Source organism: Cicer arietinum, chromosome 3, assembly GCF_000331145.2.
Source record: "Cicer arietinum cultivar CDC Frontier isolate Library 1 chromosome 3, Cicar.CDCFrontier_v2.0, whole genome shotgun sequence".
NCBI classification, from domain to species: domain Eukaryota; kingdom Viridiplantae; phylum Streptophyta; class Magnoliopsida; order Fabales; family Fabaceae; genus Cicer; species Cicer arietinum.
The window spans coordinates 51,194,079-51,209,265 of NC_021162.2; the positions used below are offsets into that span (position 1 = coordinate 51,194,079).

General features: G+C 31.9%; 1 protein-coding gene across 6 annotated transcripts; it reads right to left on the reverse strand.

The window, feature by feature from the left end:
* Positions 1–1,845: 1,845 nt before the first annotated feature.
* LOC101508527 (phosphatidylinositol/phosphatidylcholine transfer protein SFH9) lies at positions 1,846–13,137 on the reverse strand. Of its 6 annotated transcripts, none has more exons than XR_190399.4 (16): positions 12,801–13,136; positions 11,983–12,027; positions 11,565–11,865; positions 10,957–11,056; positions 10,442–10,708; positions 10,274–10,351; positions 9,387–9,488; positions 9,258–9,307; positions 9,064–9,163; positions 8,861–8,965; positions 8,665–8,757; positions 5,462–5,546; positions 3,264–3,643; positions 3,092–3,166; positions 2,226–2,401; positions 1,846–2,125 (listed from the first exon to the last, which is right to left on the reverse strand). XR_190399.4 is itself a non-coding variant. In XM_027330430.2 (16 exons), exons 3-16 carry the CDS (start codon positions 11,987–11,989, stop codon positions 2,348–2,350), a joined length of 1,797 nt encoding a protein of 598 aa, XP_027186231.1. In that variant the 5' UTR covers positions 11,990–12,027; positions 12,470–12,528; positions 12,801–13,136; the 3' UTR covers positions 1,846–2,347. The 6 variants fall into 6 exon arrangements, 5 of the variants coding, with proteins under 5 accessions (XP_027186231.1, XP_004514272.1, XP_004514271.1 ...); XM_027330430.2 differs by adding an exon at positions 12,470–12,528 and having other exon boundaries at positions 1,846–2,401; XM_004514215.4 differs by having other exon boundaries at positions 1,846–2,401; positions 3,264–3,535.
* Between the last annotated feature and the right edge of the window lie 2,050 nt (positions 13,138–15,187).

Genomic DNA, 15,187 nt, shown 5'->3' on the forward strand with positions numbered 1-15,187 from the left:
AATTTTCCAAGAATTGTGTAAATTTCAACCATTGTTGAGTTGATTTATCGTGCTAAAAAAATATGCAATATAACAATAGATTTACTATGAATGATGAAAATTAGGAACTATCAAGATCTTATGGTTTTTTTTAAAAAAAAAAAAGAGCAAATGATCAATAAGAAGTGACTAAAATGAGGCAAAACGTACAATTTATTGGACGAAGCATCAATAATTAGAATCGACATAAATTAAATAATTTAGATTTTTTTTTATTGATATTGTAAATGAAAGATAACATAAAAATATAAACATCGGTTGCATTTCATCAAACACCACAAAAGCAATTTTGTTATACTCAAATTGGAGAGTAAGTTAGCGTAAATTTCAATAATAGCATACAAGTATTGTTTACTCTGCCTGTTCAAGTTGTGAGTATTTTTCTCTAGCCTCTACATGATGTCACTATTAGAATCCTTCTTCAACATTCTGGCGGTCTGCCGTTGAGGTTCATAAGTGTTGTTGTACATCTTCAGGTACCTCTTAGAGGTGAGATAATTTTTTGCACCATCGGGATGATTTACATCGGTATGTGTCTTCTTGAATCTTGGTTCAACCAAGAACAATAGAAAAGATATTTGGACTTACATTGAAAATGATTACAAAATAAATTTATATTTAATAAATAATAAATAGATAATAAAGAAACATTTATTACATTATGAGTTATTATTAATGTTGTTTTATTGTTGAATTTTTTTTTTTTTTGATGAAATGAAATTGTGTAGTATATGAAGAATATAAATAGAAGAGATTATAGTTATGACAACTAAGCAAATAAATGAGGTGATACAAATAGAGTTATGTGGCATAAAATATGACTAGGTGTCAAATGAATGATTTAGGAGTCTATTTTAATATATTATAATAGATACATCATTTGTATGATCAATAATCTGCTGCACACAATTATATGCATGAGTTCCTACCTCCATCGTCTCATGTGCTTCAGCTGAAGGTGAATGTTCCCTCTCTCCATTTTTGCTTTCTTGCCCCTAAATACACCATCGGAATCTAGGATTTAGTAGCGTATTTTACAATATCGAAAATTAAAATTTGGTATAAAGCCAAAAAAAAATGGAGGCTAGATCAACATTCATCGAAATTGAACCTCTCTTCTATATGCTATCACTTGTACTATCCCACAATGACCATCAGTTGTTTACTTTATTTTGTAATTATTTTACGATGAATGCTTTTCCACTCTCTGACTTCGTTTCCCTACTCCTAAATATACTATCGAAAGTTAAGATTTGATAGTATATTTTACACTACCAAAAATTCAAATCCGATAAAAAGCCAAAAAATTAAAGGGTTGGAAGAACATTCACTTTATTTTATTTTATGTACAAATAAAGTACCTATGTATTGTTTTTTTTGTTGCTGAGTTGAGAGAGTTTGAGAGTGGACTAATAAGACACATCAATGGTTCAATCTTCACCTTCAAAATTTATTTTCACAATTATCAGCAATGCTAACATTGCAAATTGCAAATGTATTTTGTTATCTTGACATTACTTTATTTCAATTTTAAACAATAAGTGATTCTTTTTTTTTTAAATAACAAAAATTAGAAGTGACACACTGAAGCTAGAACACGTTTTATAAGTTTCAGATGTTAACTTCTGGACTTCTGGAGAGTTATAAACAATCTCAAAGTAAACTTTCAGAAGCTCGTGTATGTAAGAAATTAAAACATATCTTCGTGATGTATTAGCAATAACAGGAGTGGTAATAGCAAATTAGCAATCCCTTAGGAGAAAAGAAACACTAGCCAACAGAAAGATATATTCAACAAGTCCAAGGTAAAGTAAAACACTCATATCTATTACGTATGTATCACTGAAAAAGTTTCCTTTTATGCGTAAATGCTATTGGTATTAAAATAAATAAATACATCTGAATTTGAGTAATATTTTTTGTAGCTATGTACTCTGTACAGAAAATGTAGTAAGATAATAATGTGGTTGACACAATAATACCACATATTGAAAAGGAAGAACTCAAAGTTCAGGGCCCTCATAAAAACTTCTTGCTGCCTTGAATAGATTGGGGGTGTCTATTTCCCATATTCCATTCCTCAAACCTGAAAAGAATGGGCATTACAATATACTTCCATTTCTTCCAGGGTGTGTGTGTTCGAGAGTACAAAATTGCGTCGATATGCACAGAAGAAGTAAAGTCACCTATGAGAGTAAATCCTTTATATAAGTCAAGAGAAGTTTAGATCCGGTAGTAATTCAGCCGAAGAGTATCAAAAACAGTATACTGGCAATCTTTTCAGACTGAAGCTGTAAAGAGGTATTATTCATCTTCCAGAGGCATAGTATTTACTATTTTTACCCCAACATGAGTTTGTCCCCTGTATTTTTAGAAAGTTATCATTATCAGTATGTGTACAAACAAATAATTGGAGTTCTGGTAGGAAAAAGTATTACAAATTTATTTAAGGCTGTATATCATCTAAAGATATATTAAGCAATACCAGCATAGCCGTCTTAAGCAATTTGGGGGTCTGTTCTAATCTTAAAAATTGGGCCTCTAATAAAAAGCACTAAAAACTAAAAAAAAACTAAAATTATGAGAAAAATGAAACTTTTGAAAATCGATCTCAGGACCACGTGCATGAAAAAATTGCATTTTGCCACTGAACCATTGCAAGACATATAATAATTTGTAAACGTTGACTATATATAACTAATATTTTGGGACCTTGTGTGGTGGCTCAGCCTGCACGGGCTATGGGTCAGCCCTGAATACCAGATGATATGAGATAGAACATACATTCCATCTGGAAACGTATTTAAAAAAAATCAAGTAAAACATAGAAATGTAACCAGCCTTGCAGAAATGTGCACAATTCAAATATGAGAGTTTTCTCATTTAGCTAAGGACAAAATTTTAATATATCTTCCAAGTTAAATTGTATGTTCTGCATTAGATGAAGAGAAAGATATGTAAAACATAGCAACATTATAAGACAGTCTATTTTGATTAACAAAGTTTATACATTGAGTTCTCAAACAGAAAATGAGGAGCAATAGCAACTTACATCAAATTTATTCTCCTTTAAGTTTTCCAGTGACTCAGCAAGCTCAACTTGCCTAGAAGCAGTTGCAAGCAGTGCCTGAAATGAAGAAGCAAACTCAATCAACAGTAATGTGAATTCTTTAAACAATATGTCCTTCAAAGGGATCAATTTTATCACAGGTGACTGGCACTACCTTCCTTGTCTTTTGCAAGTCATATTCTATTGATTTTATGCGACTCAACGACTCTCGAAGAATATCCTCTTTCTCAGGAGGAATTGTTCTAGGTTTATTAGTCATCTCGGTCACTACTGCCTCCAAATCCCGCAACCTCTGCCAAATTGGCTCCTTTATTGCCGAAGTGATTATTTTTTCCTGAGAATTGGACTCCACTAACTGGATTGTCTGATGGCCTCCTGGTTGGTTGGCAGAGCGCACCACAAAAAAATTCCCCAATGCTGCAAATACTATATATATACAAGCTAACACTTTGACTATGATTTGATCCAATGTACAAGTAATATAGGAAATTAGCTTCTTTGGTTGTTTTCTTGAATGATTGTTTCTTGTATCACCTATATCAGATGCACCATTTTTTAAAAGTATAGTTAATGCAGGTATAGAATTCTCCTGGCTATAAAAGGGAACAAGTAATTGTGGCTCAAACAGTTAATAAATTTGTCAGATACATCCCTTGAGCATCAAATAATATTACACTCCAGAGCATTAAAACTGATCTTCCTAAGAAAAGTCTCTGGCACAGAAATAATTATAAATCCATAAATATTCATTCTGTTCTGAAAACATGGATAGCCTTAAGATCAGGTGTCACATGACTTGGTTAAGCCTGGACCAAGTGAAATAATTTTCTAAAAAAATTTAAACTACATCAAATTCCTTCTTTCATTTTCTCCAGACTCAAGTCATGTAAACCACAAATGATCTATGTTGGATGTAGAGCATATAACACGCACATCATCTAATAAACACCAATAGATACAATAAAGGGTTAAATATGTTTATAAAGTATCTTTTTGTCCTCAATTTCCTGAAATGTGCTATTTGTTGTTTGTGAACTCTGTCTCATTAACTGCTGTAGTGTCAAAAGTGACCTGAAACTTGGGCATATAATATTTGTTGACTGCTGATGTGTTTAAAACACCTCCACCTCACCAAGCCTTCCCCACTTACCAAATTGAAAATGAAACTCCAGTCTTCTCCATCTGTTGTTCTTCCTCCTCGTCAATCTAACATAACCTGATCAAATCTAAGGTGGGAATTAGGAAGTGTACTTCCGCATTGTTATCTAATGTTGGGATAGGACGCTAGTTCTCGGTTCTCACACCTTCCATCCCCAGAAGGACAGAAATGACATTACGCCCACAACGATCATGATGGATCCAAAAACAGCTGGCAGGAACTACATTGCACCATGACATTTGATGGAGCAGGTTCTCAAATCGAAGTCATCAGCATCCTTTTTCCAACCATGGGTCGCCAGATGGCGCTCAACCTCGTCACGGCATTGTCGAAGAGCACCGCATTGAAGTACAGAGTGGAACTCATTGCGAAGAAACTCAAAACAATAAAGAAAGTTGAGGTCACAGAGTTGTTGAAACAGGCCAAGAAGAATGTTGGGATTAAGACCCACCTTTCAGCATCACCAGCAATCTCGAAGAGTTCCTCCGAATAGACAACGAAATTGGAGAGTTTTTGTTGATCGTGAGGCCGATAAACACTCTCAACGGCATCGGTGATGAGATTGCTCGTAATAGAGAAGGTTCGATGGAAAATTACAAGGCTAGACCAGGTGTCAACTTCACTTAATCAAGTTTCGATTGGAAAGTCTCTGTTTGATTGCAAAGTGTATGAGCTTGAGGTTATGAGGGATTTGGCTGATAGCATTGTTATTATTTGTTTCTTTGAGAATATTGATCCTATGGGGGTTCACAGTGGTAGTTCTAATACTAATGCGCCCATGCAAACTCTGAGGAATAAGGAGTATCAGCATTAGGATTCTGTTAGATCGATGAGGAAGTAGAACAAATGAGAAAGACTAGGGTTTCAATTTTGATAGGGTTTATTGGGAAATGACTTGGCCTAGTGAGGTGCAGGCGTTTCTCAACAAATCTGCAGCCAAGAAGGATTATTTGACTATCTGTGCAGATCTGAGGTGTTACTCCATTTGAAACATCACCGGTTAACAAGACAAAGTTCACAACAAAGACCATGAATAGCACATTTCAAGAAATGGAGGACAAAAAAAATTACTTTTTAAAGTTTAGGAACTAAAACCAAAGTTTACCATATATTGGGGACTTAAAACATAATAAACCCTACAATAACACAAATCAGTCCCTAATTAAAAAAGGACATGCTTTTGGATGACATACTTGGTAAATCAACATCACCAACTTCATTGGCATCATTGCCTGGCTCAACTAGGTTGCAGATAGGTGCACGGTCTCTTATCCTTTTCTGCAATATTGTTCCATATCATACATGAGTTGCAGTTATTATAAAATAACATAAATATTATAAAGAAAGATAAATAGACAAATTACTGAAATTTGCCTTTTTATTATCTATTTATATTAAAGGTTATACTTCCAATTATATTCCAAAACTTTTTTCTTCTTTTCATTGAGTTTAATTATATCCTTAAGTTTTAAATTTGGCATCTATGGTAATTGCCACCAAAATATTTGTTAGTATTTGTTGGTGTGGGATCCAAGAAGGTCACACATTCATTGCCGATTTGAAATTAGAAACTCAAATGTTTAATTCAGCAGCAAAAGTATCCGGGCCAATATTTTCAGGAGCCAAATGAAAGATTTTAGCTGGTGTGGAAACCAAGAAGTGTTTCACTAACAATCTACTTTATTTAGAGAAAATCAAGACAACTATAAGATGTGAACATCAGTGTTCCAAGAGAAAGGAAAAATGTTTTTTTGTTATTTAAAGATTGTTTTTACTTACACTTCTGATCCCTCTAATTTCGAGCCTGTATGATTTTGGTCCCTCAATTTTTTTATCAAGCAAATCCAATCCTTCTACTTATTTGAGAGTTCAAATTAATGGAAGTAATGGAGGGACTTAATTGTGATCATTGAAAAGTTTAGGGCCTAAATCCACTAAAAACTATTTGGGGACCAAAATCGCATATCAACTATAGTAGATGGACTAAAAGTATAAATTATATAATTATAAACCAAAACATAACTAGTATTCCTCAAACTAAAAACCAGTGACCAAGCATGTATGTTTATAAAAGAGTCAACAGTCCCCTTCCATTCCCTAAAACATATACCTGAGTTCAGCCTATAGTTTCAATATCTGCAACCATAATTCGGGTGTGTAATATGAAGGAATTAATGCAACCATGAGCTGGTGGTGATGGAGTGTGCATATATTAGATTATATATATACCACTACTATATTAGTAACAGATTTCCTTTTAATTTGAACTAGTACTGTCTTTGGTCTTCACTGCTTTCACTCAAATATGAAAAAGGATATCACTGCAGTCAATGGTCTTAGCAATTAAGGGTAAGATAATGAATAATATGCTAATTTTTTGCTCTAAGCTGTGAAGATAACATCTTGAATTAGAAGTGTTAGTAAAAATTAGTTTTTAACAGGCCAATGTAAAAGACAAAAATGGAACTGTTTATATGATTTTTCTATTTTGTTTTGTAGACAAAATTACATTTTTAGGTAATTGTAGTTTTAGACTTTTTAGTCAATTTTAAACCATCATACTTTTTCAAAAGAACAAATACTTTATTAAAAAAAATAAATATTGATAGTGTAAATTTGGTAATAGTTAAAATAAATAATGTAATTTTTAAAAGGGTAACCTGTGCCAGTATAAGATGCAAGAGTGACAGATGGAAGCACGGGGCCAATGTTGGCTTTTAGAGAAATGTGTTTTTGAAGGAGAGGGTATTCCCTAGATCAAGAGGGGATAAGGTAGGAAATTTATCAAAATAACGAGGGCAAAAGTGGAAAAAAATAGTTTATAAAAACAAACACTACTTCAGGTAGCATATGAAAAAAGCTAGTAAAAATATATTGTTTACCAAACAAGGAAGTGTTTGGAAGAGCTTATATGGACTTGTACACACACACACACTTGTGTGCTTATAGAAATTGCTTATGTTATGTTTATAAACTGTTTTCAACTTATTTTTATAAGCTCCACAAGATAGCTTATGAAAACAACTTACATAGAGTTTATGTAGAGTTTACTCTCATTTTCTCTTTGATTGTTGAAACAACTTCTACATATGTAGTTATATAATAAGTACATTCTGTATAAGCGCTTATTAAGCACGAGTACAAATTCTATTTTGATCAAGCAAACTTACAAGCTAATTAAATAAACTATAAGCTAGCTAAAAGAACTAGTCAATCACAGCTCCTATAAATCACTCCAACCAAAGCGGTGGAAATGCTTGTGCAGTGGATGAAGAAATATGTATTGAGATAGAAGACGATGAGAATAATACTTCGTTCTCGCACAAAACGGGGCCTTCTAGGGAAAAAAAGAGGACAACAAACTAGGAAGGTAGAAGCCATCTCTGACGCTATACAGACATGCATGGAGCAAAGAAAATTGGGACATGAAGGTGGAGTTACCTTGATTTAATAAGCATTGGCCTGCTGGGTTGGATAGCAAGAACCAAGAAGTTCTTCAAGGTGCATCAAAAATTGCAGATAGTGTTTATTAGCACGGAGGGAGTAATTTTTCTGAGTCTGTTTTTAATAAAAGCACTGAAATCCAGACATAGAGCCAACACAACTAGGGGCTAGGCCTCCTTATAGCGTCCATTTAGGATCAAGTCTATGTATCCCTATAACGTTTAGTCTTTTGTATCGTGTCTCTTTTTTTAATAATACCTCATATATTGGGAAAAAAAAAATTTTAAACCCAACAGGGCCCAAATCCACCAAGTACAATTTAGACAGACAGGGGGAACCTCTTCAATCCAAATGTCCTATATTTCAGACACTGCTTCTGTCAATGTTGTATTGGGTGTTCGTGTTTATGTCCGTGTTTCAGACCCCTCATTGAGATGTATGGTTGGGATGTCTAGAGAAACATCTCACATTGTTACTTTATCATAAAATATTTAACAAATGCCAGCTTACCCTCACATATTTCTAATATTTCTTTAACAAAATATCTGAGGATTGATTTTCATATTTCTTTATATATCATAATTATATAACGAGGATTAATAGTCTAATATTGGTATAATACGATTAGTACTGTGTCTTCTATAATAAGATCCAGCATACCACTAACACTATAATATAAATGATTAAATGAAAAATGCTATCTAACACATTATTTATTAATGGGAGAAATTCATGTGGGTCCTGCATGTTTGGAAGTATGTCCGGCCAAATAGAGAATGAGACCCACATAAATTTCTCCAAATAAGAGTGTTTGGAAAGAGTTTTTTGCTAGCATTTCTCCAATTTTATAATTCTTAGTATTCCTTTTCTTCTCTCTATACCTGAACCATATAAATTTTACATGTATGAGAAAGATAAAACCCTAAATAGAGAAAATAGAAAGACAACTCACTTTCGCATTAGAAGGATCTGATTGCATAAAGGTTGAAGGAATTAATGTTGCTTCTGATGCTGATCCAGGTTCAGATATTTCAGTGCTTGTAACCTGTGAAGAAAACGCCATGAGTAAAGCTTCATATCATACAAAAACAGCATGAATGTGACTCATGAATTGAGCAAAAAAGAAGAATACTGCACTCAAACTTAACCAATTTATGAGTGACCATTCTAGCATATGACTCGGCATCTAATCTATCAGCAACAGAAGAACTTCCAAATTTCGTTGGCTTTGTTGCTTCTCTCGTATTTAACAACTGTAAATAGCACAAGGGAGTATTAGCTGTAGAATTGAGCAGTAATTCTTGATAGTGTTCAAACAAATGGAGGAGCAATGATTCTAATGATGCCATACTTTCAAAATGTCAGGATCATTCCAAGGTCCCTTGTTAGATCTAAGACAGCCTCCATCATTTGGGCATGAACAACTTCCACCCAGAAAATCAGGAAGTTGGCTGTTCAAAAGAAAATGCTCGTAAACATTCATTATTACAGACATAGAAGCAGTTTATTAGCTGAGAGTCTGAGACAGTACAAAACAACACAAACCATGAGTCTATAACCTCTAACAATCTGCTCTGGTACTTGTTGCCCAAAACCTGTAAATCCAAAATGAAACATTTAGACTCTTATCATTCCTTGCTAAAGTCAAAACACATAAAGAAAGATATTATATACATTTATTTTTGCTGTGGTCCTTGGATCAAGAAATCCTTTTGCTGTATTCCATAGTAGCTTGAACCCACTACCAGCATTAACAATGAACATCTGGTTTAATGTCTGGAAAAAGAAGAGCACATTCAAAAGTTGTATACCCACATTACCAAAGGCAACTTCGTTTTGCAGTAAGGGTACAGTACATTGTAAGATTTGTATCCCTAATTCAGGTTCCTTTTCGACATGTATTAGAGTGCACATACACGCATGCACCCATGTCAACATATGCAGTGGCGGAGCTAGCCGAGTTTTTTATTAATTTTTTATAAGTGAAATGAACTTCATTAAAAAAAATAGCACTACATATGATAGGAGTATATACAAATAACAATTATAAACAGATAACAAACTCTATTTTAACAAAACCAGCAGCTAAACTCAATTTATTAATACAAAGCTTAAACAGAATTGCAACACTAGTTTTAGATCATGGAACTTTTCAAATTAAGGGGTCATGCTGTGACTTGAGACCCGCTCTTTAGCCAAAGTTTGTTTTAGTGTTCTATAATATATCTTTTTAGGGCTAAAATAACTTATTTATATATCTAGTCTAAACTATTTTCTTTTTTTGGGGTGACCATGGCTACCTCATAGATATGAGAGAGCCACCCATGAACCTATGCATGACAGTGTGAATGGTATAGTGACAAAAGAAATACAAACCTAATTTGTACTAAATTTCATATTTTTGGCTATCATGAATGGAAACATCTTGCATGCTTTTCTTTCTTTTTTTAAGAACTTCATAAAAGGTCTCAGAATTGAATTATTGAGAGATTGCCACTTTAAAGAACACTACTGTTATTTTATTACCAATTTAAATTCAATATCCTACAACATTTAGTTACCTCAGGGTAGTTATCACCATCAATCTTTTGCATGCGCATGACAAGATCATTTGCCACTTTGCTAAAGCTCACCCAATTCTGCAAAATATACAAAGTAACAATAAACTTTGATTTCCACAAAATGTTATTTAGGCTATTCTGAAATGTTGTTGTAAGCATAGAATTTACCACGCCATGAACATCAATTATTGTTGTTGTTTTATCTATGTGCCGCTTTGCTGCAATAGAACATGCTGGGAATTTCTCTTTAAACATTTTCTCAAATCCCTGAACATGATATCTTAAAAATCGATCTATTGTGGTGACATTCATCAACTTGCTGGGTTCAACTTTGCCAAGTCTCTCAATATAAACTGGTCGTCCCTCTTTGTCCACACCATGTAAACCATGAGGATAATAACGCTGAACCTCTTCATACTCCTCATATATGAAATCCTACATATTATTCATTGTTTTAAGGTTTCTTCAGATAAAAAATTTAAAATAATTCCCGACTTAACATATAATATTGGGAAAATCTTTTGCAGGAATACTTGACAGGATTATTCCTCACTAGAACTACATGTTTTGGGTGGCTGTTTGAGTTGAAAACTCAGATAAGCTCTTTCAATCTTTGTGCACATATTAGTAAAGAGTAGTTTCCCTATTAAGTAAAAGGAAAACGAACTACTAACAAAATTTACCTGTAAAATAGAATCTGTTCCATACTCCTTTCTCCAATGGAGCATGTCTGCCCACATCTGGACCGTTTTATCAATGTCAAACTTTCTGGCCTTCAGAAACCTGAAGCATTAAAACACCAGCAGCTTGTAATATACTGCATGGGTAAAGATTTTATTTTTGCATAAAAACTTACATAGAAAAATAATATTTGTCAATTCTCATCGACTTATCAAAAAAATATATAAAAAGTTGTAAAATACCAAAGGACGGCAATCAAGACAAATAATCTGTTATTAAATTAAACTTGTGATCCAATCCTATTTAAAAGAGGAGGAATACTCCAAATTAAAAGCACAATCATATAAAAGAGGCAGAAACTATGATGTCTTTCCAGAAACATTTCTTCAAGTTGCACCTTTGCGTGATTAATTTTCCTTGATTAACATAACATAAAAATTGTACATACTACATATGACATATGAATCAATTAAATCCTAACAACATAAAATTGTGTGATAATTTGAACCGATAATATTACCATTCATTTGAAGTGATAAAATTGAGCTATCAAAAGAGAAACTGCATACTCAGCAGTGAAGTTAACTTCAGTCAAACACTGACTCATTACCTCAGCATTGTGTGATAATTATCATGGGAATCTGGAAGCAGATCTCTTGTAAGTAGTGCCATCCGAAATGAATTCACGGCTTCTTCCTCTTTGGCATCACGTACATCTTCTATGAAAATTGAATCAAATTGATAATCCGCTACACGCTTATTACGCCTCTTGAGACTATAAGTAAGTCTTGTTGAAGCTGTCAATGCTTTTCTCCTAAGAGATCTTGCTCGAGACTTCCGCCACTCATCCTCAGAGGTTTCAGGCTCCAAATTTCTACTCCTCTCATCTTCTTGTGCTAACAATCCTTCTCCTAAAACCACAGCTATCAGCTACCAAAACAATAATCCCAAAAACAATAATCCCAAATCCCAAAGATATGTACAACCAAATCAACATCTTAATATCAAATAAGACTTAGGTGTTGTACCTGGCATTCTATTCGAGAAGCAAACAATTCCCACCTAAATTACCTCTGCACAAGAGAAAGCAATAACTACATTTATTGATGAAATATACTCCATAGAAAAACATAACATTTACCAAATTACAATTAATTCAAATACAACACAACAACAAATTCAGCTGGATGTTTCTTTGCAAAGGCCAATATTAGTAATTAGCATTGTTAATATTTTACTGAGGGAGGGGATTGCACATGCGATCTCCTTATCACTCCACTCCTTAATTCCCCACCTCAGCCATCAAACCAACATTATATTCCCTGATATTCAGCTGGATTAAATCGCTGAAGGACAAATGCAGACTCTAGAGAAAAAAACTAGAACGTTCCACAGTTAATAATACTTGCAGTTAAAGAATTTCACAGTGTAACACAAGTATACACCACTATTCAACTGGATCAAATTCCCAAATGAACAAAAACCCAAAACTATAGATCAATCATTAAAATTAACCTGATGCGACGATCTAGAACAAACAATGAAAATTCAAATCTCGTTCGAATGTTGAACACCTTGAAAAAAAAATCAAAACCAATCGAGAAACACAAAATTAATCGAGATTGAAACGATCCACATACAATACAATACAAAAAATGAAAATTGGAATAAAAAAAACCACAATTGAGCTGAATTAAAATGAAAGTTCCAGATAATTAATCTAAAAAAGTGAAGCATAACCGAAAATCGTAGATCAATCAATAAAACCATCGATTGACGAATGATCGCATAAAGCAGTATTGCATTCCGTAATCCCGAAGCAAAACGACGTCGCTTTTATATATACCTGAGGGGAAGAGATACAAAGAGGGGCGAAATTGAAAAATGTGTATCGGTTTCTGAGATCCAAATGGCTCGTCCCACTCCCTCGGAGTATCGAATTCCGTACGATGTCGCAGACAGAGACACGGAGAGAGAGAATAAAGAAGGAACTAGAGAGAGAGAGAGAGAAAGAGGAAGGTAGCTATCAAAAGCGTTAGTAGCAGTGGCGTGCAACGGCCGGTTGAGGTAAGAGCTAACGGCGGCTGTTTGGTTCGTTGGTTGGTGACTTTCTGGCACTTAAGCTACAGACGTTTCTTAACGGGAGGTGGAGGCTGGGATCCAGTATGCCTCATTCTATGCTAAAAAGCGTGGGAACAGTCGTACAACAACAACAATATAATAATAATAATAATAATAATAATAATAATAATAATAATAATAATAATAATAATAACAAAAATAATTATTTCTTTTTTGGACAGAAAATAGTAATATGTAAATTGGAACATCTACACCAAATATTCATGTATCTCTTCATATCTAAATTTCTCTCATCAATTGTTTAATATTTTCTTTAATGAATTATTCAAATTTACTTAACTAACGCAAATTTGTAAATTACAAACGCCGCAAATCAATATTTAAAATTTATTTGAAAGTGATTGAAAATATTTTTTTAAGTATAAATTAATATCTTATGTTTATTTTTACATTTGAAATGATGATTTTTTTTTAAATATAGGTAATATCTGATTTCAAATTAGGATATAATAAACTTCTCAATTATATAATGATTCAATAAACAAATTAGTAAGATTAATTATTAATATGATTTACCTCATAAAAATGGTCGAGTGAATTGGATTTTGAAATATATATTTTTTTTTATTTTTGTAATTCATTGTCTTATCCATAAAATACAAAAGAACAATTTCAAAATGTACCATCAATTTCTTTAAAGTTGTATGTTACTTTTAAACATAGGTCTGGACAACATTCACCTAACCTAAAGGCAAATTATAAAGTAAATCAAATCAGTTATGGATTAACATTTAAAAGTTATTCAATAACAATTAACAACATTTAGAAAAAATATAAAAATTATTGACTTTTTCCATCTTTATATTTAAGATGGTAACTTGTGATATTAATTCAACGAGAGTTATGTCGCTTTGCTAATGAGTTGAAATTTTTATTATTTAGACTTCGATAACCTTACAAAATTATATGTCAATTTAAAATATATCACGTCATTTTTAATTCAAAACTTGTATGAAGGGACCAAAATTATTAACTTTTAAAATGAAAAAATTAACTCTATAAATCGGTGAAAATAGAGATATCAAAACTACAATTAAGTCAAACTATCGTTATTATTTTTATAAAGAAAAAGGAGAAACCATTATTTTAAACTTATTTTTTTTTAATAAATTATATTCTTGTTTAAAAAAAAAATGTGACTTATCGTTCTATACGTGTGAATGGGCATGTTTCTTTTGCTTTTTCTAAAAAAAGATTTTTATAGTATTCTTTTTTGTTACAATATTTTTTTAAAACGAATTTTAAATGTAAAGGTTTAAATAAAAAAAATGGTATAAATAGATTATTTTAAAATGTTATTTTAAACATTTTATTTATATGTTGTAACTTTTTTTGGATAGTGAAATATTATAAAAATAATTAAAATAAAAAGTTATTTTGAGAAATTCTTCGTAAAATTATTTTTTGAGAGATACCTTTTTTAAACATATATGATTTTTATTATATAAGAATCTCTAATAATTAATATTTAAGTTATGGAATGTTAAATTTTTTTTTAATTAATAACAAATGAATCCAAAATATCTTCTATTATTTTAAAGTAAATTTTCATAAAAATTATATTTAGAAATATAAAGTCAAAATTACTTTTTTAAAATCTAAAACAAACGGGTTCGGCATAAATAGTTTGAAAAGTCTTATAATATATAGAAACTTTTATTGTTCTCAATGGTTAAATAGGTGTACTATGTGGTTGTTCCACTAAAAACTCGAGAGGACCACTAAATTAAATATACAAATTATTGTATACAAAAAATTTACTAAAATATATTTTTTTTTTTAAATTTTGCAAGTTAGACAATAAATTTACATATTTGCAGTCAAAATTTTTGCATATTTGTTTTTATAATTTTTTTAAATTTTGCAAGTTGGTCGATAAATTTGCTCAAGTTTTGCAAATTAATTTCTATAAAGAAAAAGGAGATACCATTATTTTAAACATATTCTTTTTAATAAATTATATTCTTGTTTTAAAAAAAAATGTGACTTATGTTCTGGACGTGTGAATGGGCATGTTTCTTTTGCTTTTTCTAAAAAATATTTTTATAGTATTCTTTTTTGTTACAATATTTTTTTTAACGAATTTTAAAT